This window comes from Leptonychotes weddellii, chromosome 5 (genome assembly GCF_054177405.1).
Source record: "Leptonychotes weddellii isolate Sample4059 chromosome 5, ASM5417740v2, whole genome shotgun sequence".
NCBI classification, from domain to species: Eukaryota; Metazoa; Chordata; class Mammalia; order Carnivora; family Phocidae; genus Leptonychotes; species Leptonychotes weddellii.
Window position 1 is genome coordinate 103,603,974 of NC_138373.1, and position 27,926 is coordinate 103,631,899.

A 27,926-nucleotide genomic window follows, 5' to 3' on the forward strand; every position below is an offset into this window, starting at 1 on the left:
AAATACTCCATGGAATTCTAGCTCCAGAAGATACTCCAAGAGGCTGTCCAGCCTACTCTCTGAACTTACTGATTCTCATCCCTTTCTGAAAGTTAAGATTTTTGTCCTATGTTGAAAAAGAGTCACACATAATGAGCTTGACTGATCACAAAGACAGCTTTATGAAGGAATGGATGGGGGAGTGTAAGCCCAAAATGGTCACTGTTACTCTGATATGTCTCCAGTTAGACACCTCTTTGAGTCTTAGAGGAGGGAAACAAAAACCAAAAAAAAAAAAAAAAAAAAAAGATTTTTATCCTAGCTTAAAAAGCTCAATGGGATGCCTGAGTATCTCAGTCGGTTAAGCGTCCAACTCTTGATCTCCACTCAGGTCATGACCTCTGGGTCGTGGGATCGAGCCCCGCATCAAGCCCTGCATGGGGTCTGTGCTCAGCGAGGAGTCTGCTTGAGATTCTCTCTTTCTCTCTCAAAAAAATAAATAAATCTCTTTAAGAAAAGGGAAAATAAAGCTCAAATAAGAAGATTGCATAGCCTTCTGCAGTTCACTGTCCCAGTATCTGTGAATCCTTAGGTTGAAAGATATTTCCTTATTCAAAGTAAATCCTTCCTGTCAGTGGAAGCTCATGTTGTCTCATCAGGGCCTCGACAGCAGGAGAAGGCACTGAAGGAAGAGGGCATGCCTTTGCCTTCCCTTCAGCTGCCACGTCCCAACCTTTGCGTGTCCTCTTCCTTCTGTGGCCCTTCATTGGACTCCCATGATTGCTCTGCAGTGTTCAAGGCAAGTGGTCTGGCTGAGGTGGACCCCCAGATAAACGTAAACAGAAAAATCCTATGGATTTACATGGTCACCCTCTACTTTTATATCCTACTTATGCCTTAACGTTTTTCTCTGCTGATGCTGTTTCTGATTTATGGCTTTAAACACAAAATCTAGAAGCTCTGAGTTAAAAGCCACTCCGAGGGATCCCTCTGGTTTTCTTGGCTACTTTGGCAGGGTAGGGACATGGCACAATAAGAAACCAAAAATGTCTTTTCAGAGCTAGGAAGAAGATACTTTGAAAATTAGTGGCATAGCGGAATAACTAAGACACCACAGCCTAGGGGCGTGAAGTCCTGGGTGGCGCCGGGCCCTCTCGTTCACTGTGTGTGGATATGGAAATTTGCTAGCATTTCGGAGAGCAATCAGTAACACCTCGGCAAGTCACACACGCGCAAAACTGAGAAAAACTAATCATTCTTGAGTGGGAAAACAGATAAATGAGAACCTGTTCATGAAATGGAATACTGTTCAACCATGAAAATGAATAATCCAGAATTATTTTAACACCAGAGATCAATCTCACAAACATAATGCAAAGTCTCAAAATTAAGTTAGAGATCTAAAAAACTTGTTCTAAAAAGATACAGTATAATTCTTTCAACGTAGTAGGATGCTAGGATGCTATCTATCTATCTATGATAGCTATGGATTCATCCATAGTGAAACTGTGAAGAAACTGGAATAATACTACACCATCTCCAGGATTGTGGTTGAAGAGAGGAAGCAAATTTGGTAAAACACTTGGATCTATTAAATCTGGATGTGAAGTGCATAAATGTCTATGTTATTGTTTTCTCTGCTTTTCCATATGTTTGAAACATGTGGTTTTCTCTTTTCATCATGAGAGTTCAGATTAAATGGTAAGGTGCTCATTCTTTGAAGCCCTTTGAACTTAAGGGCTCCAGTGCCAGGTGACCTAAGAGAAAGGGGTCTCCAATCTCAGTAACATTTCTTCTTCTGTCCTCTTCTTAGGAATGTTCCTGGCTGATATAATTGAGAAATACTTTGTTTCCCCAACCCTATTCCGAGTCATCCGATTGGCCCGTATTGGGCGCATCTTGCGTCTGATCAAAGGTGCCAAAGGGATTCGTACCCTGCTCTTTGCCTTAATGATGTCCTTGCCTGCTCTGTTCAACATTGGCCTTCTGCTCTTCCTGGTCATGTTCATCTTCTCCATCTTTGGGATGTCCAATTTTGCATATGTGAAGCACGAGGCTGGCATTGATGACATGTTCAACTTTGAGACCTTTGGCAACAGCATGATCTGCCTGTTTCAGATCACAACCTCGGCTGGTTGGGATGGCCTGCTGCTGCCCATCCTAAACCGCCCCCCTGACTGCAGTCTGGATAAGGAACACCCAGGGAGTGGCTTCAAGGGAGACTGCGGGAACCCCTCAGTGGGCATCTTCTTCTTTGTAAGCTACATCATCATCTCCTTCCTAATCGTTGTGAACATGTACATCGCCATCATCTTGGAGAACTTCAGTGTAGCCACGGAGGAAAGTGCCGACCCTCTGAGCGAGGACGACTTTGAGACCTTCTATGAGATCTGGGAGAAGTTTGACCCCGATGCCACCCAGTTCATCGAGTACTGTAAGCTGGCAGACTTTGCGGATGCCTTGGAGCACCCTCTCCGAGTGCCCAAGCCCAACACCATCGAGCTCATTGCCATGGACCTGCCCATGGTCAGCGGGGATCGCATCCACTGCTTGGACATCCTTTTTGCCTTCACCAAGCGGGTCCTGGGAGATAGCGGGGAGTTGGACATCCTCCGGCAGCAGATGGAGGAGCGGTTCGTGGCATCCAATCCTTCCAAAGTGTCTTACGAGCCAATCACGACCACACTGCGGCGCAAGCAGGAGGAGGTGTCGGCGGTGGTCCTGCAGCGCGCCTACCGGGGACATTTAGCAAGGCGGGGCTTCATTTGCAAAAAGACCACTTCCAATAAGCTGGAGAACGGAGGCACGCACCGGGAGAAAAGAGAGAGCACCCCGTCTACAGCCTCCCTCCCGTCCTATGACAGTGTAACTAAACCTGAGAAGGAGAAACAGCAACGGGCAGAGGAAGGAAGAAGGGAAAGGGCCAAAAGACAAAAGGAGGTCAGAGAATCCAAGTGTTAGAGGAAAGCAAAAATTAAATATTGTACAGATGTAAAACTTGCAAGTGAAAGATTGTTTACAAACTTCCTGAATATTATCAATGCAGAACAGCTGTGGAGACACTTTAACCTGAAGATCTATACCAAACGTAGTCTGCTTACCATGTAACACGGTTGCATCTTGAGCAGTGACCTGCCAAGGGCCAAGGACCCTGCTCCCTGGACTCACAGATTTTCTAATGCTTGGGCAGGTGGTTACTGCATGTTCCACATCAGTCAATGCAACTTAGGACAAAACCAACAGGATACAAAAACCAGAGGAGAGGCTGCCGGGACCAGCATATTTCCGTTGCAGCCAAATGGATTTTATTTTTTCATTTTGGTAATTCTCAGAAGCAGAAAGCATCACTTTAAAAGTTTGTTTGTTCATGCAAACTATATTTGCATTCTTACATTAGTTAAGCTAAGCAGCAAAAAGAAAACACACACACACACACACACACACACACACTCTCACATCTAGCCCATGTCATTCAATTGTCAGTTTCTTTGACATAAACCGCATCTTCTCCACATGGGCTTCACGTGGTTTGGAGATGGGTGGGGGAAACAATCAGGTTTCTTCAGGCTGAGGAGGACTTGCTCAGGCCGATTCCAAACATTGTGCTCGTTCAATGCGTAGAAATGATTTGCATGATGGCATGCCGTGATCAGAAGTCATGCATGAGAACCATACACCACAGGACACTACTAATCCTGTCCCCTGCACTGGGTCAGCCTTCGGACAGGACCCAGCCCTGCACCGTTCACTGTATTTGGAGAAAAAAATGGTAAGAGTTCCATACCCGCTGCAATTCCTTATGAATTCTTAGAAGTCTTTCATACACCCTCTGGGTAGGGAAACATAACCAACCAATTGACCACCACCACCACCAACAAAACAAACCCAGCCCAACAAGCAGATGGATCCGTTGTGTGTATATGTTTAACAGACATCTCTAACATACAGCCGTTGTTGCACATTTTGAAAGATGAACTACTTAATGCTGCTCTGTGTCCCTTCCATGGGGAAACTTTGATCTCGAATGGCTTGTACTAATAATGTCACTGTAAAACCAAATCCTAGGGCTAAAAACAAAAAATCAAAAAAAAGAAAAGTTCATTTGTATTGCAATATTTATGATGATTGTTTAGCCTTCATACTGGAGAACTGACACTTATTTGGGGCAGAGATAAAAGTGCTGTTCAAAGTGGCACGTTATCTCTAGGGGGCAATTTGGGGAACTGAAAGCAAACTTTCAGTTGGTCAGGGGGTTGGGGTGCTCACTTCATTCAGCGTCCTGTCCTTCTGCACCGTCGCTTTCTCCGGGCTCAGGTCCTGCTGGAGAGGGGTGCAGATCTTCCCAGCGGGCCTCTCCCCTCTACAGAGGGGTTGTGGCAAGCTCACGCACTGCATGATTCCTCTTTGCCTCCATCTCATTTTCCCACCAAGCGGGGCTTCCCTCACCTACAGAGCTGGGTGAGGGCAGCAGCACTGGGGGCTTTGGCGGTGCTTTCTTTCGTGTGTTAAGAGAACAGATCGTCACTGCTGGGCCCCGAGCTAGAGATGGAGCCGCCTCGAACCAAGCCCACTTGGTTTCTTTATTGCGCTGATTCTCACGAGAAAGCGATTTCCTCTGAATTCTTAACACGTCCCAGCTTCTCCCCACGCAGTTCCCTCTCAGCCAGTCGTGCTGCTTAGCGGCCTGCCCGTTGTCCTTGGAGGGTGGCTTTGCGGGGAGCACCGTGTCTGCCGTCCCATCTCCCGCTCTAGGGAAGACCGTTTTTAGCCCAGGGGTTTCTCATTGGATGACTAGAGCTCAAAGCCAAGACGCTGCAGTTGAATGTGTCAGGAAGTCTATACAAAGAATGAGGAGAGACTTGAGCGTGCGAACCAAATCAAAACAAATTCTTCCTGAACCATAAAACCGAGGGGGACTAAAAGCACCCCATAATCAGACACACCAACCTGCCTTGCAATAGAAGCACTTTGGTGTAATCGTACCATCCACCTGACTAGTTTTGCGTAGAACAAACCACGGCAAGGCAGTAAACAGAGCTTTCTATCTTGTCGGACCTTTAGAAACTCTGCCCAGCTCTCGTCAGCCTGCTTCTGCGGCCTCCTCCGTAGAACTTTTGTACTACACCCGACACCAGGTTGGAAAAGCATTTCTCTCAGTGACCCTGCTAACTGCTAGGACGAATGTATAGTAACATGTACAGGCTACATCGTAAACAGCACAAAACAGAAGCTGACATGTGTGGCTATTCTTTTTAAAAGAATTATAAATACTGTAATATATCATTTTATTTTATTGGCATGCCTTTTTGTAAATACAAATTATTAACTTATTAAATAGGAAATGGCTTCTGGCTTATGCCATTGTCATGTTTATTTTTATTTTTTATACTTTTCTTTCTTCTTAGAACTTAGATGCTGTCAGCCAATGTACATCCCCAAACCAGACAGACAGACAAAAAATTTTTTATTGCTAATGGTCTTTTCCAAAACAACAAAAAAATATATATTTTTGTTCCAATGTGCAATAAATTCTAACCACTTCTATGCAAGATTTGGCTAAACTTCATAATTGTTCTTAGGTCTTGAGATGGGCAACAGAGCTATAAGATCCCGCTCGGTACCCCCCAAGTGCTCATGCTAGTGATGTCATTAAGCTACTAGAGCATATTAATGAGATTTTTCTAAGATCTGACCTTTTCCCTCCCATCCCCCCGGACCCCCAGCAGCTATCTCCTCAGTAACACACACATGGGCCTTGGTATCTGACCCCCATCAGCCAGCTTCATAGGGAAGAAGCCACTCCCACTCTATTTGATGTTTCAACTTTTTTTTTTTTTTTTTAACTTTTCCTACCTTCTTTTCCCCTCACCCACCGTCCCTCCACCCACTCGCTCGCGCACTCTCTCACTCACCCGCCCTGCTCCACACTTCTTTGGTAGTAAATGACACCATCACCAGCAGTTTACACCGGCAGTTAACAGGCATTGAACTGAACGACTCAGTGAGGACGTTCTTGTACACCTTCACTGAGTGGGTAAGCGGCAAGGCTTTGCCAAATATTAACGAAGCCAACAGCAACCACAGTATCACTGCACATATATATATATAGAGATCTATAAATATAATATAAATATTTATTTTTTGTAGCCAGGTCCTTGGTGCAGTATTTATACTCCACAATCCACCTTTAAAAAAGGACAAAAAAGCAAAAAGACATGTGTGATGCTGTTAATTTAAAATGCAGAGCCAAAGCCACGGAGCGGCCGCTGACACGGTTGCTGGTTTGTGTGTGAAAAACACCTTCCCCTCTTCTTTCCTTAACCTCCTTGTTGCTTCGGCTGAGGAGACTCCATAATTTAAAGCAGAGGGTGAGAGCAGCAAAAACGTCCCGAGGCAACAGGACCTACTCCCACTCGCTCTAAATGAGCCACTTTTGGCGCCAGAAGTTGACTGGGGAGAAATAAACAGAAGCCCCCAGTCAGAGCCCCTGGAACGACAGTGCCCAAAGTTCTTTTCTTTTCCGCCGCAACCAATGTAAACTTGTAAAAGACCACTAGTGAAGATTAGTGTGTTAGTGAATGCATGGAGGCCAACACTGCTCTAAATGAGACATCATTTAAAAAAAAAAAAAAAGTGCATCACTACTATAAGCCAAAAGGAAACAAAATAAAAATGACCCTTTTTACTGTACAAGGGAAGCCTGTCTTGGTGTCCGTTTGTTGCTTGACTATCCCAATTCTTGAGTCCTGGGAGGGGTCTGGGAATCGGGACCTTAGCACATTTGGGAAAAGGCGGGGAACAGAAGGGAGAGAGATCAGGGTCTCTCGCAAAGTTCTAGCTGAGAAGTAGAGATTGGAGAGCAAAGCAAGGTCCCGCCCACTACCACCTCCCCCCTACCCAGATCCCCCCCACTCACCCATTGCATGTGGCGTTCTTCCCCCTTCCGGGCCAGTGCTTCCAGGCCCATGAAACCCCTTCTTCACCAGTCCGCCTGGCAGAGCCCCCAGAGATGATATCAGCCAACCCAGCCGGGCTGGCTTCACTTCTGCCTTTTTCACCAGTATGTTCAAACAAACAAACAAACTATCCTAATGCCCCAAAGCTCGGGCGAGCACGATGCCCAGCAGTCTCCACTCTGCTAGCTAATGCTGGGCTCTGCCCTCCATCACCCCAACACATACACCAGCAGACTACGGCTGGTCTCGTTCACATTCGTGCAGGGGAGAGGGGCACCGCTCCCCTCCCTCACCCTGCCCTGCTTTGGGGACATCCCTCTCTAGGCCATGTCTCCCCGTCCAGGAACACTCTCAGGAGGATTATGAAGTGCCCACTCTGGTCCGCTCCAGTAGCTCCACTCTGGAGAGAGATGGCTGGTAGGTCAGTCCCCATCCTCCTCCCCTCGGCCCCAGCCTCCAGGCCTGCTGTGGAGGTGAGTTGCCATGGGTTATGACTTTGCGACTTGAGTCCTGGGCATCTTCTGTAATGATGCCTCTTTCTTTTCTCAGATGTTGCCCAAAGTTTTGCAAAAAGCTTCGTTCATTTTCAGGTACCCCCACCCCCTAAAGAATCGGCTGCAACTAGCCAGCCAGGGGGACATCAGGAGAGAAGAGGAAGTCTGGGTCGGGGGGGGGGGGGTCCAAGGTGTGCACAGGGTCTGTGCTGTGGCTCAGCTCTGTGCTTTCTTGGATTCCCTTTCCAAGATTACCAAGATTTCCTCCACAAAAGTGCTCCTGAGGCACCCCCTGCCCCTGCTCCCCACTGCTGTTTGCTGTACATAGAGGCTAAGTGGGGTGGGGTGGGCGGGTGTGCACGTGTGGTGTGTGTGTGTGAAGAATGTATATAGGTAAAGGGGAGCGTGGTCCAGTGGTTCCAGAAAAGGGACAGAACTCCTGTGTTCCATCCCCAGCTCAACCACTGGCTCGCTGTGTGGCCTTGGGCAAGTCACTTAACCTCTCTGTGCCTCAGTTTCCTCATCTGTAAAATGGGGATAATAATACTGACCTACCTCACAGGGGTGTTGTGAGGCTTTAACTAAATGTTTTGTAAAGTGTTTTGAGATACAGAGGCAAAGGCACTAGGGAAGGGCAAAGTATTATTTGGACTTAAGGAAGACGAAATGGTACCATAAATGCTGCTATTCTGAGAGCCATTTTAAACTGCACTGCTCCAACCACCCCCGCTTCTCATCACCAGGACAGCAGGTCGAGAAAATGTCTTTCCTTTCACTTGCTTCTGGGGTTTGTGATTATTCTAGACACTTAATTTTTTTCCCTTGCTGTATCTCCTCCTTCCCTCACCCCCTCGACTTGTTCCCTGTTCCGTTTACGCGGAAATGGCAGAAATGCTTGAGAAAATGAGAATGCATAAGTGGATTGGAAGTTTATAGTCTGAAATTTCAATTTTACTTTGTACTGTACATCTTTTTACTTTAGAATTTGCAATAAAGGGTTACGTCAATCTTGTTTTCAACTCTCCTCTTGGACTGGCCTGTCATTCTGTCATTGTTCTCACACCAAAGCCCCTTGGCCCCGGGGTAGACCGGGGAGTCAAGCTCTCCCACCCAGCCAGACCCCACAGCTGTCCTCTTTGCCTTCCCCTGTGGCAGGGGACAGAGCCGGAGGGCTCACCTAGGCTCAGCTCCTCAGATGGGCTGGCCCGGCCCCAGGCACTCAGGTGGGTGGGAGAGGTTTGGGGCTCCAGGTAAGCTAGGTCTTACTGTCTCCTCCATTCAGGAGGCCTTGCCTGAGTAGGGGGAGCAGCGTGGAGGCAGCAGCCCCTGAAAGTGGGGACGCCTCTAGCTGTGCCAGCCCTGCACACTCCAGCAGGGCCTGGGCCTAAACAGAAACTCCACGTCTTGTCACGCTGCCTTACTGGTCACAGATCGTTCCCTCTGGAGTTCAGCTTTCGGCTCAGGCAGCTCTGGGTTCAAAACCCTGACTCTGCCACTAACTAGTTGTGGCCACTTCCTTTAGGTGTCATGGAGAGCATACCTGCTTTTCTTGGGCTCTGAAGATTCTATCAAATAATGTGGGCTGTAACTGCTCCGCACAGGGCCTGGCATACAGTTAGCACTCACTAAATGCAAGAACTCCTGTGAGCGAAGGAGGCACTAAAGCTGACCAGGGGGAGGGCCTGCCTCCCACCCCGGGGACACTGGCACCGAGGCCCTCCTCTCCCACTGGCAGCCCCGCTGGCGATGCGGCCATTTCCAACAAACCAACGCTCGCTCCCTCCTTTGCGTATTCGGTAACGTTTATAATACGGCGAAGGCAGCACTCTGCCAGGGCTGTGCTCCCGTCTCACAGCCAGGGAGACTGAGGCGAGGGGGGCCCCGGCCCGCGCGCAGCCGCCCAGGCCCTCGGTTCGAGCTCCGCAGACAGGAGCGGCCTCGCCTCCCCCACGCCGCGCGCCTGGGCCGGCCTGCGCCGGGGAGCGCCGGGGCCGGGGCCGTCGCCGCCCGTGACCCACAGCGTGAGCACGACGAGCAGCGCCCCGGCGCCCAGCGCCCCCACGAAGCCGGTGAAGAGGCCGAGCGCCAGCGGCCCGACCCAGCCGACCGGGCTGCGCTCGTAGGGCGCCTGGGGCAGTCGCTCCACGATCAGCTGCAGCGCGTCCCAGTCCGGCTCCGGGAGCGAGGCGCGGCGGGGGCGCGGGGCTAGGGGCGCGGCGGCGGGGCCGGGGCCGGGGCCGGGGCCGGGGCCGGGGCCGGGGGCGGCGGCGGGCGGCTGCACGTAGCGCTGGCCGAACTTGCGCAGCTGCAGCGTCGCCTGCTGGTGGAGGTTCTTGCCCAGCTCCCGGGCCACGTCGGGGCGGCCGCTGCGCCGCAGGGCCCGGGCCACGCGGTCCCAAGACAGGGTCGAGGCCTCCGCCGCCAGCCAGGCCGCCAGCTTCTCCCGGCAGCCGTCCGACTCCTCCGCGGGCTCGACCGCCGCCCGCCGCCACAGCCGGCCCGGCGGCGCGGACGTGGACCCCGGCGGCTCGGCGCGGGCCAGCCGGTCCTCAGAGAGCCGGGCCAGCTCGGCCTCGACGTCCGGCTCCGGCGCCTTCAGGAGCGACTGGAAATGGCCGCACTCCTCCGGGGTCAGCAGCTCGGCCAGACGGACGGCCGCGTGGGGGCCCATGGCGTCCAGGGCCCCCGCCGGGGACAGCGCCCAGCCCCAGAGCGCCAGCGCCAGGGCCCGAGCCCGGGCCGCCATCGCCACCGCTGGCTGTGACCGCGCCGTACCCACTGTGGTGGGAGGAGCTCCGAACGCCCACGAGTGGGGGAGGGGTGCCTGGTACCCGCGGCGGGGGGAGGGGGGCTTCCACAGGCCGGGACCCGGGCGAGGGGGCGGCCCACACGTGGGATCTCCCAGCACCCGCAAACTAGGAATCGGAAGGAATTAGGAGTGAGAGTTTTCCAAGACCCAGGGGTGGGGGACACCCAATCCCCCAGGAGGCTAGGATCCTGGGCCCTTATATTAAAATGCCTGCCCTAGGCCTGCCGCCTGGCCATCCCACTAATGCCTCAAATTGCCAAGTGTCCCACATCTCTAATAATCCATTCACCGCCCCTCAGTCTCCAGCACAAGCCCTAGACCCCTTGCTCTCCATGATCCAATACCCAATCCCAAATTCTCGACCTACCTACTAAATACCAAATATTTATAGACTCACCAATTCCCATCCTCCCACAGGTGCCTCCAAACCCTCACCTCCTCTTGTCTGGATTAGGTAAACTCAGTCCCTACCCCTACTCCACACACACCAGGGCCCCACTCCCTAACCTTGTTTCCTTTCCTGAGCAAGCTTGGTTCTGGCTCTCCTTTGGATCTTGGCCTGCACTCTCTTCCGTCTTGGTCACTCCTCAGCTGACAGGTACCTTTTGGGAAGCCCTCCCGGACTCCAGTACACACCCTTCGCCCCTCTCCATTAGGTACCCCTCTTATCTACTCCTACACTACGCTGCCCCTCTGCCTTTTTCTGACTCCTCCATTCCACTGTAAGGTCCATCTGCTGTCCCCGCAGCAACTAGCACAAAGTAGGTGTTCAGTAAAGATTTGTTGGATCCGTGTATGAATTCTTTTTTTTTTTTTTTTTTAATTTTATTTATTTATTTGACAGAGAGATAGCGAGAGCAGGAACACAAGCAGGGAGAGTGGGAGAGCGAGAAGCAGGCTTCCTGCCGAGCAGGGAGCCCGATGTGGGACTCGATCCCAGGACCCTGGGATCATGACCTGAGCTGAAGGCAGACGCTTAACGACTGAGCCACCCAGGCGCCCCCCGTGTATGAATTCTTAACTTGCAAATCAGGCCATGTCCACAGGCCACCAACCCCCTTTCCTCCAAGCACACACGTGACTTTCATCTCCAAGCCTCAGCTCTTCCCCGGGGCATGAAAGCTCCTCAGGGTGCAAGTGGTCCAGCCTCACTTCCTCCAGCCCTCCCACCCCTGCCCTCACTTTATGCTCCTGGAACAAATCACACCTATGGTGCTTTCCAGCTGCCCCCCCGCCCCCCACGCCGGTCCAGGAAGTTTTTCTAACACACCACCACCACCAGGAGTCAGGAACTTTTCTGGGCATTCTTGAGATAGCTTGTTTTGGTTTTGTGTTGGTATTCTGTTCCAAGATAGCCTGTGCGTCCTCCATTAGGTCATTTCTCTAGAAATTGGTTAATTGAAGGACTTATCTAGTATTTTAGTGTCTTGCATGTACCAAATCCTATACCAGACGTGAGAACATAAAATTTGTATACGGTCCCTCCCCAAGCAGCTTTACCCACTTATTTTCAAATGACCCAATTTTTAGTTCATCTCATCTTGAACAGTGGCTGTGCTTAACCATTTCTGTATCCTCAGTGCTACAGTGTCTGTACAGAGTAGGAGTGTAATAAGCCAACTGGAGTGTGAGGGAGGTCTAGACCTCCAAAGGCCAAGAGGGTTGGCATCACCGAGTCCTGGGGCAATGCCTGGAGCCCCCATGTGCAGGCACACAATTGTTTCTCTCACAGGGGAGCCGGCTGCTTTGCGGGCTCTCCCCTTGGGCTTGCTTTGCCCCCAAAAGCCCAGGGCATGTGTCAGCCCTGAGCCCGTGCATGCTGGTGCATCTTCAGTGATTTTGCTTAGAGCATGCAAGGACCTCAAGAGGTTGTGGGTCCACACCTCCGACAGGTATCTCCATATAGCTTTTTCAACAAGATCTTCCCTCCTGGTTCTCAGGCTCTCAGTTTATGATGAGCTGGCAAAGGTAGAGTTTGGGAATGGACAGATGGTGGCAGACAAAGGATCCCACGTGCCCCTGAAGACTGGAACTTGGCTGTCTCCATACCCTGCCCTCTGCCCCCTTTCCTCCCTCCAAGAATCAAGAAGTCTAATCTTAGCTCTAGCCAGCAAGGGCTGCTGTCCACATTCTGAGTGCACCAGCCTCTTCAGCCCCCGTTTTCTCCGAGCATTCATTTCCTCATCCATTCACTCATTCAACAAACATGTGAGCCCTTCTTTCCCCTCATACTTTGGGACTCTGGAGATAGGAGTCAGCCCGAATTCTGAGCCTCTGGGAGCTCGAAGCTGCAGGAGGGCCTTCCCTATCCAGGGGCTTCTCACTTCGTAGGCCTTAGCGCCCAACGCTGGGTAGGCACTTGCTGCGGCAGAGTACTAGGAGTCCCGCACTAATGTTCTGCTGAAGGACTAGAAACACCCACAGGGCCGCACCACCCGTGGCACACCTGGATGCCCAAGCATTCCCCAGAGGGCTCCCCACATCCTGCTGCCCCCAAGAAATCCTCTGGAAACCACATGTCATCGCTTTAATACTGTGTAATACTTTCTTTTAAAATACAGTCTCTTCTGAGGTAGACAGACCACAACTGCAGAGCATCATCAGACAGGAGATAAATACGTCCATGTACAACACGCAGCAAAATGAGGTAGAAATGGTTACAGCTGGAGGAGAGGACCCCAACCCCAGTCTGGGTAGAGGAAGAGAAGGGCCAGCTTGCCAAGTCTGCCCTTCCCCAATCCCTGCCCCTGGATTCTTTGGTATGCCCCCCCAACATTGCCAGAGCTGGACCTGCCCTTCCCCCCCCACCCGCCCCAGTGCCCATGAGGTAGGTGCTAGTAGACTGGGGGCTGTGTCCTTGTGCAAAGTTCCCCAAGGCCAGCAGAGTAGGCAGTGGGGGCCCTGGGTCTCAGTGAGCTCCCCCTCCCCGCAGCTGCCTGCCTCTTGAAGGGAAGGCTGGCATCCCAACCCCACTTCCCCATGCCCTCCACCCCCCCATATACATCCGCACACCTGAGAGAAGCTCCTCCCGCCCTGCTCCCTCCAAAGGGCCCTTCCCAGCAGTGCAGCCCACCGCTTCTGGGCACCCAAGCCCTGCAGTCAGCCAGCTCCAAGGAGAGGAGGCCCAAAAAGACCAAGGATGAAAAGGAGGGGAAAACAGAGCAGCTTTCCTGTTAGCACTCCTACCTAGGCCAGCACAGGCCCTCAGCACCTTGGCACCTGAAATGTCCCCCATGGACACCCCTCCAGCTGGGAGTGGGAGATGGTAGAGACTGTAGGAGCTATAAGGGTGAAGAGGAAATGGGGTGGGGGGGCCGAGGGGGGAGAGAGAAGAGATAGGGTGAGGGTTTGCACCCTACTTTGGAGCAAAGGGCAGAGTTGTGAAATGGGCTCCCTGAGGGGGAGGGAGACAAACTGAAGCCCCATCAAAGGAAAGTTGCTGGGAAAGAGAGGAATATTTTTCTCACAAGGAAGGGCCCCCAAGCCTGGCTTCGGGTGGAAAGTTTGGGTGGGACTGAAAATAACCCCCCCACGTCTGGGAAAAACAGTCTGCCCATCTCCTTCACCCTCTCACAGCCCCTGGATCTCCCAACCCAGGACCCTGGGATGATGGGAGGCACACTTGCCCACAGAATGTTCTTCTGTAACAGATGCTCACTCCTCCTTGGAGCCTCCCAACACCCAGGGAAGCTGAGTCTGTAGTCAGTTTTGTGCCCAACCAGACTTGTGGCCACACTGTCTTCTCTCCCGAGGGAATCCTCTTAACAGAAGTTATAGAAGACCTCCGCCTATGAAGGGCCAGGTGAGATGACCTCTCTGGGGACTTTCTGCCCAGGTCACCTTCCCATCCGGGCCCTCTCTCTCTGGATCTGGGGCAGGAAGGGGGGCAAGGGGCATCCCTCTGGGTAACGCTAAACAGAAAACACTAAGCTGGAGGGTGGGGCTCAGGGGGGGAGAGCAGCAGGACCTACTTCTTCTCAAATCCCACAACCCACTCCCCCACACCCCTGCCTACAACCTTGGACCTGGGGAGGAAGCCCTAGAAATACATTCCGCTTCTGTCCCAGGAAGAGCAGGGGTTTTAGTGTGGCTCTGGGTCTTCCTCTCTCCTTCCCCACAAGTTTCACTTTCTGAGTCTCCTGGGAGAATCTGGGGTGGGGGGGCAGGGTACACACAGGAGAGCAGCCAAAGTCTAACATTCTTTCTGAGGTCAGTTTCTTCCTGAGTTGTCAAAATAAAACGAAAAACAGCAAATTCTACTCATCTTACAAAAATAAGAGGCCTAAAATATTAAACAAGCTACATTTCTGGGATTTCCCCCTCAAAAACAAACAAACAAACAAAAACCCTTCTTTGGGTGGTTTTTTTTTTTTCTTTTTTTCTTTTCTTTTTTTTTTTTGCTTGCCCTCCCCCCCCGCCCCCCCCAAGACCCAAGGATACAGCTGGGTGAAGGATAATGGGGTGGGAGGGAACTCCCTACCCCTCCTCCTCAGCCCCTGGACTTTCAGATCTCCTGCAAAGGTACACTGCATTCTTTTGAATGAGAGGGACCAAGAGAAACAGGCTGGAAAGCGAGGGAGGGAGACAGAAGCACAGAGGGTGATAGATGGAGAGATGGGGAGGGAGGGGCAAAAGAGAAACAGGGCCAACATAGGAGAAAGTCAGTGACAAAACCACGGAGAGAGAAAACTACGCGAATGCAGAGAAAGAGGGGGGAGGAGAGAGCCATTCAGGGAGCGAGGAGACAAAAGGATTGTGGCGAGGGCGCAGGAGTTCCTTAGGCCCCGGGTGCCAGCCTATCCCGGGTCTGCCCGTCGGCCGGGCGGAGATGGCGAGCTTCCCGTCCACAATAAATAGGAAAAACCTGAGTACACAGCGCATATGGCATCTATCTGCCTAGCAGAAGCATTTTCCTTCCCACGGAAAAAAAAAAAAAAAATTTCACCGGCAGCCCCTCCCCTCCCCCAGCCCACATTCATCACTCCGGCACCCTCCCAGCCCGGTTTGGTTAAAGACAACCCTCCCGACCGGAGGGGCGGGGGGAGCGGGGCGGCTTGCTCCCGCGGCCTCCCGGCGCGCCGTCAGTGTCCGGAGCCGTACATTTTGTCCCATTCCACGTACGAGTCCAGGTCCTTGGGGGAGGCCCTAGGGCCCACCTTGGCGAGCGCTGCCTCCAAGTCCTTGTAGGAGAGGGGCCGCTGCAGCCCCGGGAGGCCCGCCCCGGCCGCTGCCTGCTGGCACAGCTGCCCCAGCTCGCCCCCGGAGAAACCCTGGGTGCCCTGCACCAGGGCCGCGAGCTCCCGCTCGTTCAGCGCGCAGCCCTGCTGGGCCAGCGCCCGCTGCAGGATCTGCCCGCGGGCAGGGCCGTCGGGCAACGCCACGTAGAAGCGGAGAGCGAAGCGCCGGCGGGTAGCCTCGTCCAGAGCCGCGGGCCGCGAGGTGGTGCCCACGACCAGCACGCCGTCGGCCCCCGCGCCGCAGCCGCCATCCAGGCAAGCCATGAGCGGCGCCTGCAGCGCGCCCGCCGCAGCGACGCCGTCGTCCCGAGCCGGGAGCAGCGCGTCCAGCTCGCTGATGAGGAGCACGGAGGGTGGGCGGCAGCGCGCAGCCGCGAAGGCGGCCTGGAGGAGGTGCGCGCCCTCGGCGGCGCCCGGCGCGGCCAGCGTCGCTCCGCGCAGGCGCAGCAGCGTGGCGCCCAGCTGCGTGGCCAGGCAGCGGCCCAGCAGCGCTTTACCAGCGCCCCGCGGTCCGAAGAGCAGCACGGTCCGCGGCGGGCGCGGGCTGCCGGGGTAGGCGGGCGGCCTGAGCAGGGGCCACACCAGCTCCTCCTCCAGCGCCGCCTTGAGCGCGCCCTGACCTGCCACGTCTGCCCACTGCACCGGGGGCCCGCAGTCTAGCATCTTGCTCGTCACCATCTCCAGGGCCCCCGGGTCCACGCCTTTGGGGGGCTCTCCCGACGGCACCGCGAAGCCCCCGCGGGGAGCCGGCGCCGGGGCGCGCTCCGGGAACTTTTCAAAGGGCTCGAGTTGCGGGCCGTAGACGGGGGAGCCCAAGACCTTGAGGGGCACGCCGCCACCGTACTTGCCCGACGCCTCCTCCGCGGCTCCCGGCGGCTTCGGCCGGAACCCGTTGCCCCGACACTCGCCGTTGTCCGTTGCGGGGTAGGAGGCGCCGTCGGCCGCCGGGGCCTTGGCGGGCTCGTAGACGTACTTGCGGTAGCGGCCCTCCGCGCCTTCGTCGGCGGCCTTGCGCTTCAGCGACACCCCGGCCTCGGCCGCCTGGAAGCTGTAGGAGGTGGGCGCCGGCCGGGGCGGAGCGGGCGCCGGCAGGGGCGTGGGCGCCGCCAGCCCCGAGGTCAGGTAGGGGGCCGGGGGCGGGGCCGGGGGCGGCGGGAGAGCCCCGTAGCCGGGCTGCGCGGCGTAGCCCCCCGCGGGGTAGTTGTACAGCGGCCCCGAGGGGCCGTAGCCCGGCGGAGGCGGGGGCTGCAGGAGGGCGGCGGGGGGCGGCGGGGGCAGCGCGGTGCCGGTCTGCGCGCAGTAGCCGGGGGCCAGGTACCCCCCGCCGTAGCCCGCCCCGTACTCGGGTGCCGCCGACGGGCCTCCACACGCATTGCCGGCGTAGAGGGGTTCAGGCAGGTTCCCGCCTAAAACCGGGGAGCCCCCGAGGCCCCCGGAGCCGCCCCCACTGCCCGACTTGGTTCCCGGGAGGCCCTCGTGGAGTGAGGCCAAGGGGTAGGGTGGCTCCGGCCCTGGCCAGGGCTCGGGGTCCCCCTTGGCGCCGTTGAGGAAGGCGGCGTCGCCATAGCCGCCCAGCGCGGGGCGCTCGTAGGGAGAGTCCAGGACCCCTGAGTACTTCTCTGCGTAGCGCTTGAGGAGGTTGGAGGCTGTGAGGGCAGAGATGTCGTCGTGTGCCCAAGCATAGTGGCAGCGCTGGCGACCCCCAGGGGGCAGCTCCAACTTGTGGGCCGGCGACGGGGTAGTGGAGGAGACGTCCAGGTGCTGCTCTGGCCACTGGTTGAGGGACTGGGCGTGTTCCGGTGTCCAGTGCATCTTCGACAGAACTGCAGGCGAGAGGGAGAGAGGCGGCTAGAGCGGTCCTGCAGGGCCTCTGAGGGGCCGCCGGCCACAGGCCAGCCCGCTTTCCACCACCCCCCACCCCCGTGCCACCCTCCGGGGCCTCCCTTCGGCAGACACCACATTCACAGTACTTGCCTTGGCGGGCACGGCCCAGGATCAAAGCTATCTGAAAACGCTTTCCTCAGAGAGGTCTGGAAACGATATGTTTGACCCTAACTTCACCTTAGGGGCAATATGATGATGATTTTGTCCCAGCCACACGAGCCCTGCCCTCTACAACACCTGGTCCTTACTTTCGAACCTAATGTAGCTAAGGGTCAGGCGATGAGTGAGACGCCCGGCCCCTGGAACTAGGCAAACCCAGGTGGGGCTCCTTCAGTAAGGCGCGTTTGCCGCACACCCACCATGTGCTAGGCTTACAGAGACACTAGGTTTGTATGAAGATGGATGGCGCCGCAGTTTGATAGTCCTACCTGTGCCGTTCACCCCAGCCCACCCTGAGATTCCAGGGCCCCCTTTGGGCCTGAAGTCAGAGACTCCAGTGTGTGGGAGCAGTGCCCTGTGGTCCCTGGGCTTTCCCAGGGACTGACCCAGAAGCATTCACTTCCTTTCCACTTAGTTTCTTTCAGTCTCTGCCTGATGCAGTCAGAGCACCTGGGTTCCAGAACCCCCCTGCACATGCTGGCTGTGTGCCCAGGCAGGGGCCGCCATCTGCCTCGTGCCCCGGATGCTTTCCACCACGATACAGAACCGTTATTCAGAAGAGGCAAATCCTATTCCAGAGAAGATGGGGAAAAGTTAGGACACGTCACAGCCAGCCATGCCATAAACGTGGCAGAAACGTTCCACAGAAGTTTCTTACACTGGCCTTGAGCACCAGCCAAGGCATGAGCCAAACACTGGTAAAAAGGGATTCAGGGCCTGGGGAAAAACACTTTACAGGCGCATGGCTCCAATGGGTTGGCCCGTTCTGAGGATTAAATCTCAAAGACTAAATGGGCCCGTGGCATGCCAGAGGCGGTTTTTGCTAATGACTATTTCTCAAACCTAAGCTTTTGATAAGATATGTTAAACGGACAGGTTCAGTATTCTTTGTTCAAATTTTTACTGGGCAAATAGCGTTGTGCTAGGCAAGGGGGCAGGTTGAAAGGCAATACGATGGTTTAGACAGGTGAAAAGGACAGGCAGACAACATCCTTTGTGAGGTGGGAAAATAGAAGCATGTGCCAGGGGCTCTGGAGCTCAGGGAAATGCGCCCTGCCTGGTTGAGAAGACCTCAGCAGGGAGGTGGTGTCTTTACTGGACCTTGAAAGGTGAGGGGCCAAGTCGGCAGGGCAGGCTAGAGGGTTCCAGCACAATGCATTCTGAAAGCCAGGGCCGTGCTAGCTCACACGCCCTATTCCTTCCTCAAGACCCTTTACTGCCACCTTCTGGAAAACTTAAGATAAATCTACAAACCTCCCGTGTCCATGGGGTGAATCATGCCCCTTTAGAAGGGCTCATGTTCATTGTGCAGCCCGCATAACTGTACACTGCAAGCCTGGTGGGAGTGCTAAGAAGCGCGGCGTCACCGGAGCCTTGGAAGTGGGTGTGTATGGGGGGTAGAAGAGGCTGCAGATCAAGTGGCTTCTGGGGTTCTCCACAGTTGTCCTTACTTGCAGCGGCTTGTTGACAACACCACCTCTGTTGGTCTCACTACTGCCTATGGCTGTGCCCTGCTGTCAATGGGAGGGGACACTCTTTGAAAATAAAACTATATTCTCATCCCCACTGCCCTAAGGAAGGCGTGAGCCATAGATACTAAAGCTAAAAAGGGAAGTAGAGTTCTTTGAGGTTGTTTGGCCTCCGCCTGAGAGGTGACCCTGGCCACCAATGGCAAGAGGTTCGGAGCAGAGACGACAGACCTGAGAGGGAGGTCTGCGGAGGGCAGGGACGCCGCTCTCCAGCTCCTGCTGAGGAGGGGTCCCCCCAGAACAGAGGCATTACCTAGTATCAGAGGGGGTGATTCCCCGGGACATCAGAAATCACAAGTGGTTCTGGTTTGCAGGGTTATATGAGGTAACATCAGAGTTCTACAAATGCGGGGCGCCTGGCTGGCTCAGTCGGTTAAGCATGTGATCTTGATTTCAGCTCAGGTCTTGATCTGAGGGTCCTGAGATCAGGCCCCACATTGCGCTCTATGCTCAGTGGTTAGTCTGCTTGAGATTCTCTCTCCCTCTTCCCCAACCCCGTGCTCATTCTCTCTCTCTCTCAAAGAAATCTTAAAAAAAAAAAAATTCTCCAAATGCAAATACTCTGTTGTGACATGGACCCCAAAACTGTTTTGTTTTTTCTATTTACTATGATCTGTGCTTTGGCTCCTTAATATGGAGAAAAGAGATTTGACCTTAATCACACATCCCCCTAGCATGCTGGGGAAAAAAGCGTGACCCCGTCCCAGAAGGACACAGACACAGTAAAGAAAACTCTGGATCTGGACTTAGCCACACACACTTCCTTCACCCCCTGCCAGACCCTCTGCTCCCCCTCGTCTCTGTTATGTGGTATCCTCCCTGCCCCTCTCACTCAGCTCCTGCCGTGGCCTCAGCCCTCTCCACTCAAGTCCCCACCCTCAAGACCAAATACTCAGGCCTGGTCATCACTGAACCGCTCCATCTCAGCAATTGTGCACTCAGGGAACCCACCCACAGCTCTCCAAACCTGCCGCCTAACTTCATGCCCACTCTCCTGCTCCGAGATTCGCCCCTTCCAGGCGCCTCCCAGCTCCTCCCTCGAAGGGCCCTGTCCATGGCCACTCATGCTGCCCAGATACTGGCCCTTCCATTACAGGTAATTCGCTGCCCATTTTAGTCAGGGGCACGGCTCCCTCACTTCTGGCCTTCCGTTTTCACCTTCATCTACATCCACCTCGCAGCCCAGTATACCTGGAGGGGCCATCCACCCCAGCCCTTGACCACAGTCCAGCCCAGGCTGGGACCTTGCTCCATCCATTAACTACTCCACCCCTCTACTGTGCCGTTTCCCTCCCCACAGCAAGCTCAATTCTTTCCCACCTCCGGAAAGACCTCCTGGATCCTATGTCCCCCACTAGCTTCCAGCCCATCTCTCTGCCCTTTCTCCTTCACCCTATGGCCCCTGCTAGAGGTCCTTTAGACCACTCACTGGGGCGCGGGGGACCAGGTCAGCAAGTTCTGCTGAACTTAGTCACATAGACTGCATCTGGAGACTTCCTCTCACCTCTTCCAAGGGAAAGAACAAAGGTCTGGCCACAGCCAAGCTGCCCAAGGAGCAGGCTCAAGCAGGGAAAGGAGAGGAGGACAGCAGTTTGCAGGAGAGGGCAGGAGGGGAGGTTGCCTGACCCGCACACAGGCTGAGAATGCTGGCCTACGTGAGCCTGGGGACACCCCCGCACGCATGCCCCTACCGCTGGGAACAGCACGATGTGCACAGCTGCAGGCCCCGTGCGTATGTGTGCGCGTGTGCATGAACATAGACACACTGTCTCGAGCTTGCGGTGCAGCCTCAGTTGGATGACTCCTGACACACCCATGGCCTTGCCTTCTTCCCCTTCCAGACTCAGGGGGTTGGGGAGGGAAGCCGGGGGGTAGACCCTGCTGTCCCCCTGCCCCCACCCCCAGGCCAGTTACAGCCCTCCTGATCTCACACGGAGACCCTGGGCCTGCTTGTGGCCCAGCCCACAAGCTCCTGCCATTCAGCCTCCTGCATCTGGAGGGGTCTCCTTCCCACTACATAGGCCATACTCCAGTGCCCCGCATCAGCTGAGATGGAAGTAAGGCCAGGCCCCAGGGATTTGTGTTAGATGTGGGCTTTGAATCAGCAAGACCTGCGTTTGAATCCAGGCTCAGACACCTACTCTGTGACCCTGAGCAGATTACCTGGCCTCACTAAACCTTAATTTCTCCATCTGTGAAAGTGCATAACCTATGCCTTGTAGAGTGGCCACAAAGATTTAAAAAGGTAATGTGTGTAAAATATGGAGTCCTGTGTGGGGTACAAAATAATATGATACATGGTACAATTAAGAACCCAAGCAGGGGCGCCTGGGTGGCTCAGTTGGTTAAGTGACTGCCTTCGGCTCAGGTCATGATCCTGGAGTCCCTGGATCAAGTCCCGCATCGGGCTCCCTGCTCAGCGAGGAGCCTGCTTCTCCCTCTGACCCTCCCCCCTCTCATGTACTCTCTCTCTCTCTCATTCTCGCTCTCTCAAATAAATAAATAAATCTTTAAAAAAAGAACCCAAGCAGTGGCCTCACCATGCTGAGTGACTCCGAGTAACTCCCCTTGGGGTTGGGGGAACTTGGAAAATGTTCTGAGGGAGGTTCCTTTCAGCTCTGATGGGACAGATGGCCCCTCATGCCATTTCCCCAGCACCCCAGCACGAGGGGCAGAGCCAGACTCTTTTCTGTGCCTTCCGTGCATTATCTTATGTAGCCTTCACAATGGCTCTGTGAGATAACTATTGTTACCATCTCCATTTTACAGATGAGGAGACTAAGGTACAGGGAGAGGAGATTAATACATCCCAAGGTCACACAGCTGTCACACAGTGGAGCAGGATTCAGACCCCAGTAGTATGACCACAGAGCCCAGGCCCTTACTCTTGCCCACACCGCCTCCCTGGTCTAGCCCTTGGTTCTCGCAGCCAGAGAAGAACCCGAAGCCTTGACAGCTTTTATCAATGCTCATTTCCTTGGTCCTATGGAAACACGTTTCTGTATTTGCCTGGGGACGCAGCTGTACCTCGGGTGCTGGGTATCTACCCTTCAGATCTGCAGTTGAAAGCACCTACCCCCTGGGGGATCCCAAGCTTTGCTCCCCAAGCAGGAGAATTTGTGGCTTCATTGCAAAACAGCCCAGGAGAAGCTGTCCCTTACAAGCACTCACTGCCGGAGGCTGGGCAGACGGGTCTTTACTTGAGTCTGTGACCTTCCCTGGGGCTGGCTGGGGCCCTGGAGAAAACGCAACTCTCTGCAGCTGCACTGTTCGGGAAGCAAGGTCAGGCTCCCGGCAGACCCGTGAAGGCCAAGGGCCCTCCCACACGTACGAGGCTGGAACTCCACTTGACTCCACGCACAGGGTGCAGCCTTCGAACTCCCCGGTGACAAACAGTAATGGCAAGAATTACTGGATGGAAGGGTAAGTAAAGAATCCCTTAAACAACAACCCTGTCCATGTTTCTAGGAAGTCTTCCAGGATGGATGAGAGACGTGATCTGTCTTCACAAATGGCCAAAACACTCCATGCACCAGTTTCAGTCCTTGCGGGCCATGCCCAGGAAACTCTGTGCATTGGGCCTGACACAGGCTGAGATAGTGTGATTTATAAGAAACATATTTAGTCTTTGTCCACTGTTCCTGGCTCACAGCTCCCAAAACCCTTGAAATGTCCTAAGCATAAGAGCAATGGGGGCACCTTTCCCTATGGTCTCTTGTCCTCAGTCCCTGAAATTGCTTTGGAGCCATGAAGGTGAAGTGGGTGGGTTATTCACAACAAGCCCCTTTCCATTGCACCTGAGCTTATGGTAATGAGGTGATTTTTGGAAAAGCCCCTAGGTAATCTAAGGATGGAGGCTGGTTGCCAGAGGAACCAGCCTTGATTAAAGTGTTGGAACTTTTGGTCACACCCCACACCCCCATCCACCCCCAAGGGAGAGGGGTAGTAGAGGTTGAGCTCAATCGCCAATACCCAGTGACTTAATCAATCGTGGTTATGTAATGAAGCCTCCACAAAACCCCAGAAGGATAGGGTTTGGAGAGCTCTGGGGTTGGTGAACATGTGGACATGCTGGAAGGGCCTGTCCTTCCCACACCTTGCCGCGTGCATCTCTTCCATCTGGCCATTCCCGAGTTACATCCTTTTATTTATTTTTTTAATATTTTATTTATTAATTTATTTATTTGACAGAGAGAGAGACACAGCCAGAGAGGGAACACAAGCAGGGAGAGTGGGGGAGGGAGAAGCAGGCTTCCCACGGAGCAGGGAGCCCGACGCGGGGCTCGATCCCAGGACCCTGGGACCACGACCCGAGCTGAAGGCAGATGTCTAACGACTGTGCCACCCAGGCACCCCCCGAGTTACATCCTTTTAGAACAACCCGGTGATCTAGTAAATAAATTGGTTCCTTGAGTTCTGTGAGCCCCTCTAGCAAATTAATCAAACCCAAGGATGGGGTCGTGGGATTTTAGCCATCGGTCAGAAGCACAGGCAACAGCCTGGACAGTCAATCGGCATGTGAAGTGGGGCAGTTTTGTGGGACTGAGCCCTTACGCTGTGGGATCAGATGCTACCTGCTGGCAGATACTGAGTTCAGTTGGTAGGACCCCCAGCTGATGGGACAGAGCTGGTTGACCTGTGAGAACCCCGACACGTGCTGTCAGAAGTGGGGCACGTGGTCACAGAGCGTGAGGATGAAGGAGAGACAGGCCTGTAGGCACTCCTTCTCCACCCCTGCCCCCGTGTCCCAGCGCCGCAGACCCCCTGGGCGGTCACAGTGACTGTAGGCAAGACGCCTAGCCTCTCTAAGCCTCACGTTCTTCAGGTGTCAAAGGACAGTGGATTCAGGCGGTGGACAGCCGCCTTTCTCTCTCTAGGGGCCCTTTCCAGTTTTATACAAGATGCGGTGGGAGGGGACCCTAAGCATGCAGCGCCCGCCTCCAACTCCCTCAGGAGGTCCCGAACGCCCCTTGGGGATCTTACAGCAATTCTCTGATTCTGAATACTGTTGCCCACGGACAGGGCTGGGGGCAGCGCAGGGGAGGAGGAGCAGCTGCGTGGCGGCTCCAGACCTGAGTGGAGAAGGGGCAAGGCCGCCCTCCTGGGCAAGCTCCTCGGGGCTCCATTATCTCAGCCTGGGACAAAGGGGCCGCAGTGGAGAATCCCATTGTCGGGCAGCCTATGGAAATCTCATTAATCTATTCACCACGGCTCCCACAGGCCTTTTGTCCCAGGCTTTTTGTCTACTGCTCACAACTGGTGCCCTGGGGGTCTCTGGCCGCCTGGCAGAGCTTGAACTGAGCTGCCGGCCCCCCATCCACTCACTGGGCCCTGCCCCCTCATGCCAACCCCCAGTTACGGCAGGAGGAGAGGAGAGGGAGGGGTGATGAGAGGAGCCGAGGACTGGTCACCTGCCACAGCCTTGCACCTGCCACACTGGAACCTCCGGCCTAGCCTAGGCCAGAGAGCAGCCCCCAACACAGCTGGACCCCCAAAACCCCGCCTGGGGGACTCCCCCGAGGCCTGGCACAGAGCCTAGCATGGGCAGGGCCTAGTAAATGTTCAGGGGATAAGCCAGAGGAGGCCAGAGGGGCGGCTGCACGACTTCCTGCGGCGAGGTGCCGGTCTCTGCAGGTCTTATTGCCAAGCAGCCAGCAGACCGTCTCAGGACACCCGTGTGCCCGCCTGCGGTTAGAGACGCGCAGCTGGATCAGATTGCGACCCATCCTCAGGGACTCTATCCTCTAGCAGGAGAGAGAAGGTACAAGCAGGCATGGCCAAAAGAAAGGGAGGGAGGGAGGGAGGAAAAGAGAAAAGAAAAGAATGAATTCTGGCAGTTCAGAGACGGGTAAGGCTATGTTTGGGCAGGGGGATCAGGGCAGCACCTAAAATGCATGTCTGAGGTTGGAGGGCCCGGGGACTGGAGGCCAGTGAGGAGGACCCGAGCTGAGCAGGGAGCACCGGCACATCCGGCTCAGCCCTCCTCACTGCCCACGAGCCCCCACCTAAGTAGACAGTATTTCCAGACCACAACACCAAGTCCCAGGGAGGAGATGCAAGGTCCCAAGGGGCCTCCTCCCTCCGGCGGGTGTTTTTCCGGCCTCCACAGGCTGTGGTGAGGCAAGGACGTCAAGTAGGGAGCAGGGAACAACTCTTAAGATCTGAACTCCCCCTCCCTGTCCCCAGACTCAATCTTGCACTGGAGAATGGTAAAGAACTTGTAGCTGGCAAGGGCCGGGGGAGGGCCAAGGAAAGGTGAAGACTGAGAGCAGCTGGGTGGCTCAGTCAGTTGAGCGTCTGACTCTTGATTTGGGCTCAGGTCTTGATCTCAGGGTTTTGAGTTCAAGCCCTGCGTTGGCCCCACACTGCGCATACAGCCTACTTAAAAAAAAGAAGGAAAGGGGAGGGGAGGAGAGGAAGATGAGGACTGGAGCATGCCATGAGCTGGAGGAGTGGCAATGGTCAGGACAGGGACATTACTGTTGGGGTGACTCCCTTCATGTTGCTTGTCCTCTCTTTACTATCTGTGAACATCACAGGCTTCTCTGATCCCTCCAACCCTTAGCGCAAGCCAGATTTCCTCTCCATGCACAGGGCCTAAAGAATGAGCTCTGCTCCTTCGGGCCTCCAGATGGTTGCTCACACAGGTGCACCCATCAGAAATGCTCTCCCTCTGCCAACCAATCCTCTCCCATCCTTCAGGGCCACGCAGGGCCTGCCTCTTCCATGCTGCCTCCATGGTCACTCCAGCCCTAAGGACCCTTTGCCTTCTTGGGCGAACTGGACGAGGACTGGACGAGGCCCATCTTGGCAGCAAGAACAGAGGACATTCCTTCTCCCGTGTGCTGATTCCATCCCCTTTCAAAGCTCAAAGCCAGTGTTCCCTCCATTCTCCCCTCTTCTGCATGGTCCGTTCCCCTGCTAGTGATCCTTCTCATCACACAAATATGTTGTTATTTCTCCCATTCTAGAGGGGAAAAAAGCTCATAATAATCTCTTGCTCCCCCTCCAGCTACATCCCACTGCTCTCTGCTTCCTTTTTGCCCAAACAAAACCGAAACAGGTGAAAAGTTGCCTGTACTCCTATTTCTGCTTCCTCCCCTTAGGTTCTCTCTTGCACACCCTACAACCAGGCTCTCACACCTTGTTAAACCAGTGGTCGGCCCTCAGCTCGGCAACACAGCCTCAGCCGATCCTTCCTGAAACTTCTTTACTGGGCTGCCCACCCCCCTCTCCTCCTCAGCTCCTTTCACTGCCCTCCTTTCACCGATGACCGCCCCCCCCACCCCGCCGACTCAGAGAGCCCTCTGTTCTCAGAGCCTTCTCTCCACATTAACTCCATCCAGTCTCGTGCCCTTGACTGGCGTCGGTAACATTGAGGATTCCTGAGCATGATTCTCCAGCCTAGATGTCTCCCCTACACTCCCCACTGGCACATGCAAACTTCTTCCCGACACCTCCACCAGAATATTTAATTGGTATAGCGACATGTCCCCAAATCAAACCTCTGACTTCCTCACTCCACCCTGAACTACCCCTGCCTGTCTTCCCCATCTCAGGAAATGGCAGCTTCATCCTTCCTCATTGCTCAGGCCAGAAACTCTTGGCCTGACCTCAGACCCCAGACCAGCAAATCAGTCTGGCCCTGGCTTCAAGATCGATCCAGAATGCAACCATCTCTCACCTGGATGCCTACAGCAGCCTCCTGTCCCACCACCCGTTTCTACCCTTGCCTCCCACTCTCTGTTCTCAGAATAAAAGCCAACGTCCCAGGAGCCTGGCTGGCTCAGTCAGTAGAGCACGTGACTCTTGATCTCGGGGTGGTGCATCCGAGCCCCACGTGGGGTGTAGAGATGACTTAAATAAATAAATAAATTTTTATTTTTTTAAAGCCAGCTTCCTCACAGTGGCCCACCAGGTCCTAATGATCTGCTTCTCCTTGGCTCTCCTGCCATTCTACAGTCTATGAAACACTTACTCTGCCTGCCGTCCTCCCCTGGCCTGTCCCACTCCGGCCACACTCCTACTCTAGCACAGCAGGCCGGCACCCACCCCGTGCCTGCCACACTTTCCCCCACCAGTACACACTCACACCCTCAGGGCTCTGTTCACTTGTCACTTCATCCCACACTGGCCCCTCCACTTGTAGCTCTTTGTAGCCCTCATAATCTGCCGTACTGGTTGCTTTAGTGTCTAGTACCCACTAGAAAGTTCCATGCGGTCTGGGAAACAAAGGTTTAAAAGTTACCTACTGCTGTTTCTGTTTCCTCCTCTTCCATCCTCCGGTTTTGTTCACCGGCCTATCTCAAGCACCTAGGACAGTGCCTGGCACACAGTAAGTTTTTGGTAGACCGTAGAACAGATGGATATTTGGGCTGGCAGAGGAGCCAAGAGGCTGGAAACTGCCTCTGTGTCCAAATAAAAAAAGGGTGACTAAATCTGAGCCAACACGAGATGGTGAGGGTGGCAAGAAGCTGAGCCAGGAAGTTCTCTCTGGAGTGGATGGGGAAGGGTGTCTGGAAGGGCAGTTCGTGTCTGTGAACACCACCAGAAACTGTCTAGCCCTGGTCTGGCTGGACTTGAAGGGCACCCAGCCCACCCCCTAGGAACCACCACCTGGCCTTTTTTTTTTAATCTCCCTTCTTCTCTCTTCCCCTTGTTAGGCCTCTGGGAGAAGACAAAAGGGGCGCTGGAATTCCCATCAAAGGCCACCGGACACATGGTAAAGAGATTAGGACCCTTGGGATCCTGCTTCCTCGAAGTAGTGAGGCCTCCCTGCCAGTCTGGCTCTTCTCTGGGATGGGAGGTGTGTGGGGGGATGTGCTCTGGCCCTGGACTCCTCATATGTCAAATGCCAAACAGCAGGAGGTCAGCCTGAG

At 54.5% G+C, this 27,926-nt stretch overlaps 3 protein-coding genes across 3 annotated transcripts in view; 1 reads left to right on the forward strand and 2 right to left on the reverse strand.

Moving 5' to 3' along the window:
* The window catches only part of SCN8A (sodium voltage-gated channel alpha subunit 8), a 174,119-nt gene extending 165,666 nt beyond the window's left edge, over positions 1-8,453 (forward strand). The window contains exon 28 of the mRNA XM_081821697.1: positions 1,793-8,453. Coding sequence (XP_081677823.1) covers positions 1,793-2,940 — 1,148 coding nt within the window. The 3' untranslated portion in view covers positions 2,941-8,453. The remainder of the gene's footprint in view (positions 1-1,792) is intronic.
* An 825-nt stretch (positions 8,454-9,278) lies between these two features.
* On the reverse strand, positions 9,279-10,175 carry TMDD1 (transmembrane and death domain 1). Its single transcript, XM_081818964.1, has one exon. It carries the CDS (start codon positions 10,173-10,175, stop codon positions 9,279-9,281), a length of 897 nt encoding a protein of 298 aa, XP_081675090.1.
* A 2,575-nt stretch (positions 10,176-12,750) lies between these two features.
* FIGNL2 (fidgetin like 2) lies at positions 12,751-27,920 on the reverse strand. The gene has a single exon (XM_081821699.1). It carries the CDS (start codon positions 17,285-17,287, stop codon positions 15,320-15,322), a length of 1,968 nt encoding a protein of 655 aa, XP_081677825.1. The 5' UTR covers positions 17,288-27,920; the 3' UTR covers positions 12,751-15,319.
* Positions 27,921-27,926: the final 6 nt, after the last annotated feature.